Genomic DNA, 6000 nt, shown 5'->3' with positions numbered 1-6000 from the left:
TGACTACCTGGTCTCTTGCTTGCCCCACAACACTAAAAACCATAGAAAGTCTCTATAAAAAGGCACTAAAAATACTTGATAAAAAAACGTAAATTTGCAGAGGACCACGCGAGCCTCTACCAGAGGAGACGTAATAATACCCGACAGGCGTACCACCTTCGGTCAGATGGTCCTGTCAGTCCGGGGTGGGAACCTGTGGAATAGTCTTCCTATAACATTGAGAGAATGCCCTACATATAGCTCGTTTAAAGTCCAGCTGAAAAAATGGCTATGGGCAAATCAAAATTGCACACATTAATGGGTATGCTGTATCTTATTTTAATTTTTTTGTTTCGTTTCGTTAATTGTATATGGATGAGTGTTTGTGAACTGAATGAACTTTAGTTAAAGTTTTATGTGAATATTGTATATAGGACTTTTAATAATTTAATGATAAATGATGCAGATGTAAATTTTATTCTGTAATGTTTTATGACCTTTGTGATCTTAGCCTGTGGGACTACGGATGGAAATTAGCTTGTAGCTACAATCCGACATGTTTACATGCATGTATTCCATGTTTGTTCATTAACATGTACTGTCCCAATCAAATAAACAAATAAATAAATAGACTGTGGTGAAGAAACAGTGAGGCTTATATTGTTCTATTATCTGTCAGTGGTCATACTTGATGCACTAGATGTGAGATGTTCTTCATTTACTTTGGTTTGTTAGTCCAGATGAGCCAACCCTCCCAAGTTGTAAAATACTGTATTACAGGAGTATGAGACATCATGTAGCACTAAATTTCTTGATGTGGCTTTTGTTTATTAATGAACAAGTAACAATAATATTCACAATAACATATGGTTTAACTGAATAATTAAGTAGATATAATTTTTTAATATATTGATGAATATACACTGTTTTTATCAATATTTCAATGTTTTGTTATTTGGAACTTGGTTATATGGACAGAAAAAGTGTTTTAAAGATATCTCCCAATAAAAGTCAACATTTAAACAGTAAATATGGTCAAAATATCGATATATTTTGAAAATATTGTATAACTGTTGTATTTTAGTTTATTTTCATCAAATTTACAGTTACAATTGTATTCTAGATAGTACTAGAAGAGGTCAGTTGCATTATAAGCTTCCTTATGATGGTTTTGATGGTTTATTGAATTAAAATATAGCTTTTTTTATCCTTTGGGCTAACTGAACCACCTCTTTTGCATAAAGAAATGTAAAAAAAAAAAAAAATAAATAGAAGGAAAAATGCTAAGGAAAATACTACATACTTAAAGTTCCCATAAAATGGAAACCGGAGTGTTATTTCCTACGTGTTTCCTGTTAACACAAAGTGGAGGGACAAATATTGATTGACTTTTGCAGTAGCCAATAGCGCTGAATGTACGTTACGCCCGCAACCCGTCATGCAGACTCTGTGCAGACTGGTTCCAGCTCCCGCTGAGTGAACACAGCAGCCGGGTCTAAACATATTCCCCGATTCCCCGAGGCCATTTTGACGGGGTGGTTTTCTTGTGTGGTTTGGGTCTTGGAACCTTGGGTCAGCTAACAGGACCGCTAGCAGCCTGAGCTAACTAACTACAGATGCAGACAGATACAGTTAGCAGCAGTTAACAGTTTAGCAAAAAGTAAAGCTATCTGTCCATCCTGAAGCTCTGTAAATCACCTCGGTACTGTATTCCCTGATGGTCTTTGAGACTGTGTGTTCCTGTTTAGACTGTGTGACCTGGGAGGCTGCTGAACGCGGTGTCATTGCACGCTCCCCCATCCCTGGCCATAGACTGTATAAAGCCCCCTGGCCTGAAAACCTCCATGGCTTCAGTAACATTAGAAGTGTAACATAAAACACTCCCCAGTGCTCCGAGCTCCCAGTCCAGGCATAGTCAGCTAATATGACAGCTAACTAACAGCAGCTAGTAGCAGTTAGCTGCAGCATGGTGGTCCAGTGGATAGCACTGTGGCCTCACAGCAAGAAGGTTGTGGGTTCAAACCCTGTGGAGTTTGCATGTTCTCCCCGTGTGGGTATGCTCTGGTTTCCCCCACCATCAAAAACATGTTAGGTAGCTCCCAGTCCAGGCCCACTGACTAAACACTGATATATACATCTGGAGTTGGTCTCTGGGCACTGCATAGTGGCTGCCCACTGCTCCCTTGAGTGATGGGTTCAATGCAGAGAATGACTTTCACAACATGTATGTGACAATCTTCTTACTTTATCAGCAAACTCTGTAAATCACAGATAGCTGAGGCAGGGCAGCCGGGGGACATCAGAGGGAGAACCAGAAAATATTGTTCTCCATCAAATATGATCCAGTTTCACCAAAATCAGTTAAGATGTGTTTTTGTTTTTGTACAGTAATCAGTGAGGTTGGCCCCCAGAAACACGGTACTCCACTCCAGTGGCATCATAAAAATTAGAAAGCTTTTCATTGGATGCTGAATAAATACACGCCCCCGAGTGCAGGATGTCATCAACATTTTAAAATCGTTTTCCAGGTAATGACAAACTCTAAAATACCATCAAGAATACCTCCAAAACAATGTTTGTTTATCATTGTTGGGCCAGATGCTGGTGTATTAGGGACATATAGTGCAAGGCATTTGCAATAAAAACAAATAAACATCGATTTTGATTTCATGGGGACTTTAAATACAAAAATAAAATACATTTAAAAATGAATCATTAGATTAAATGGAAAATTAAATGACAAAGGAAATAAATAGGGGGATTAATAGTATATTGATTGGATGGTGACTGGAATCGGATGATTTTCAGCTTAATCGGCCATGGCCAGAAATGGCCAGTTTAAAGAAAGAATTTTCCATTAAAAAAACGTTCCAAAAATGTTTGTGTATGCTGTCAATTATAGTTCTTTGAAAGAAAGAAAATCAGAACTGGCTAAAATCAGAATTGGTAGGTCAGCCCTTTAAAAACGTGTATCAGAATTAGCCATGCAATTGGTACATCATCATTAATACAGAAGCAAATTAAATCAGAAATGTCAATTTATGCCACATTGTTTTTGGTGCATTTAACGGCATATTAATTTATTTGAGTCATATATTTATTTACCTTTGATTTTTTGGCATTTTTATTCCTCTATAATTATACGTATTAAAATAGACAATATGTACAAACATTTTGTCATGTATTTTTAGGATTTTTACTTTTTTCTCGATGATAGCAGAATTGGGAAAAAGTAAAAAAATAAATATACTATTTACAATCACACAAGCCATTCCAATGTTATTGTCACTGCAAGGAGAAAGCAAAAGGCAAAATAAATGTTAGTTCAAACAATGTCCATGGTGAAGTTAGCATACAGTATGTGAGGTGCTACAGTAATAAGCAATAAAACAAAACAGTGTCCAAGTCTCCAACTTACTTTATTCCAACATCCTGGCACAGGTAAGCCATCGTCTCCCTGTAAAAAAGAAAAACAAGAAGTGAAAAATAATGTACGCTGCAGACAAGAACAATATTATCATGCAAGCAACAATGCATACAAAACACGCTTTACAATAAAGAAATATATAAAGAAGAAACAGTTGAAATTAGTATTCTCTTCATAGAGAGAATAGTTATTTTTTCCATTCAGGGTTTAGGAAGCAAAAGTCCTGTTCTATTTCAGAAGATGTATTATAGGTCTGTTTCGAATCAGACGGTTGTTGATTGAATTTAGTCCATAAATCTGTTTCTTAAAAGATCTGGCAAAGTAAGATATAACAATAACATTACTAAATATAGGATGCATCCTTTTTACACTAGTGAAACAGGCCAGGCAGCTCATTCATCTCTTGAACAGAGATATTTTGGGGAAGATACTGTTTTATCAGGAGTAGACAGGCATGCAGTTCATCAAAGACTGCCTCAAAACAATAATTACTTAATTTGGCCATTAGTCTATCTTTCATATTATTTGTTAGTTTGTATTTGTTGAATAGTTGTTATAGTATTTTGTCATAGTTCTCGTTCAAAGCTTTGTAGATACAGCATGACACATTCATGAGTTTAAATCAGTTCCCTTTCAGATTTTTGGGTCAATTTAGGAGGAAGTTGGCGACTATGATGCTGTGTTTTGTTTTGTTGCAATGACAATTTTGCTACAGATCTAAATTGAGCCACTTTTCCAACATAACTTGTGTAAATTATGCTGGGGTTTCATGCTTGAATTTACAAATATATGTTCATGTACTAAACTTCTTAGACAGCCTTACCTGTGAAGATGAAATTCAGAAATTAAAGAGATCTTTTCTGTCAATCCCTTTCTCCATTACTAGATTTATGGTACCTTCCCATACCAAATCTAACCAAAAAGAAGCCTTGCAAAGTTTTTTGCAACAAATGGGATGCATGACAAGATTTACGTTGGACCAATAAGCAGGTTATAGGGAGTGTTTAGAAAATCACATGACTTGCTGCTCCCCCTGAAACTTCCACAATACGAGAACAAGAATTTAAACAAACATGTTTATTTTAGTTGTCCATTTTGTAATGAGACATCTGCTTTACCAATCACAACGCACAGCAGTGTCAGCAACTCATGATAGTAGCTGGAACATGGATATAGTATCACCATCTGAGCAATGTCCAAATTTAGTTTTATGAACTTATCCCCAAAGAAGCCAGTCTAATCAAAAGCAGAATACATGACAATGGGTTGTCTAATTAAACTGATGGCACAAAGAAAAACTTAATTTGCAGACAGGCTTTTTAAGGCTAAATGTGTACACAGAAAAACTTGCTGCAATGACGCTTTCCATTCTAATACAACGGCTTGCTTTGACCAAATAAATTAATTTAGTTTCCACTGCTTTTCACCACCTGTGGTTTTATGTAGCCTTGAAGATGGAAAAAAAATGGTGCTCCATGCAAGAGATGGTAAAGTAAATAAGGGGTTATGAAGAAAGGCTCTACTAAACTTTCAGTCTAGTACAATTTCAAGGCTTTAAATTTAAGATATTTCTGGTTATGTAATTGGTGATATTAGTCACAATCATAGATATGAAATAGTAGTTTTTTAGTAGTTGTGATACAGGTGTTAAACAAGTATTTCATTTCAGACGAAAGGCTTGTTCTTGTTAGTTCTACGGGAGGTCAGTTGGAAACGTTCTGGCCTATTACTAGGTGAGTCAACTACAATAAGTTGATTTTAACTTTCATGCAAAAGTAGATGTTTCTGTGAATCTACAGTGCAACTTCTGAGTGCCCATAGTCAGGGGTGAGGTTAAGGATAGCTAGAGGCATGCTGGGAAAAATGAAGGGAAGGAAAGAGCACCATACCACAGGGCAAGGGGCATCCAGCCCGTCCAGGCCTGGCAAGCCCGGTTCACCTTTCTCCCCTTTAAAGCCTCGGAAACCCTGTTTGTGAAATCAACCATTTAAAAACCAGATTTGCAGCTCATTTCTAGCGAAGCAGCAATTGTCCTCCACTGCTTAATGGCGGGAGGATCTCCCCTTCGGTCCACTGGGTGACTGGATGCAAGTTTCCTAAACATGCCGGCAACCTGGGACAGACAGGAACTGGGCTTTCTGAGATGAGTTTGAAATGTTTCGAATGATTTCATGTGTACAATGACAAATGGAAGGATGTAACTTTTTTCTCTCTGGCTTGGGCCGGGTATTAAAGGTATGGTTTCAGGTCAAATTTTTTGGCCTGTGCAGAAATCTAGTTTGTCCCCAATCTGTCATATAAGGGCAACATAAAGGACAGGGTAGAGGGAGGCTGAAAATAGAGACAACATACTTGGCATCTTTTGATACTCATCAGCAGTAGCTGCCCGGTTCTGCTCTGTATAATTCCTGGAAAAAAAGAGGTTCCTCAGGCAGAGTTGTGGTCTGTGGTCCATCCAAGTCATTTTGTACCTGATAAATCTATTTTCATCTTTAAGCTACAACCTTTCCTTTGTCTAATGAAAGTTTTTTAATTGATCAAAATTAAATTTAAGATCTCATCAATTAATTCACCCTCATCTCCCAATATATTGG

General features: G+C 37.1%; 1 protein-coding gene across 15 annotated transcripts in view; it reads right to left on the bottom strand.

Annotated features, from left to right (window-relative positions):
- Positions 1–2472: 2472 nt before the first annotated feature.
- Positions 2473–6000, bottom strand: part of col13a1 (collagen, type XIII, alpha 1) — a 173616-nt gene continuing 170088 nt past the window's right edge. For 7 of the 15 annotated variants that reach the window (XM_038737497.1, XM_038737500.1, XM_038737506.1 and 4 more), the window contains one exon: positions 5185–5373. In XM_038737497.1, the coding sequence (XP_038593425.1) occupies positions 5200–5373 (174 nt within the window). In that variant the 3' untranslated portion in view covers positions 5185–5199. Of the gene's footprint in view, positions 3268–3397; positions 3437–5164; positions 5374–6000 lie in introns of those variants that run through there. The other 8 variants (XM_038737498.1, XM_038737502.1, XM_038737504.1 and 5 more) reach the window with 5 other exon arrangements.

This window comes from Micropterus salmoides, unplaced genomic scaffold (assembly GCF_014851395.1).
Source record: "Micropterus salmoides isolate LMB-PRFRI ecotype aquatic unplaced genomic scaffold, ASM1485139v1 Ms_hic_scaffold_22, whole genome shotgun sequence".
Lineage (NCBI taxonomy): Eukaryota > Metazoa > Chordata > Actinopteri > Centrarchiformes > Centrarchidae > Micropterus > Micropterus salmoides.
The sequence above is the reverse complement of the archived record's forward strand: the minus strand, read 5'-3'. Positions and strand labels throughout refer to the sequence as shown.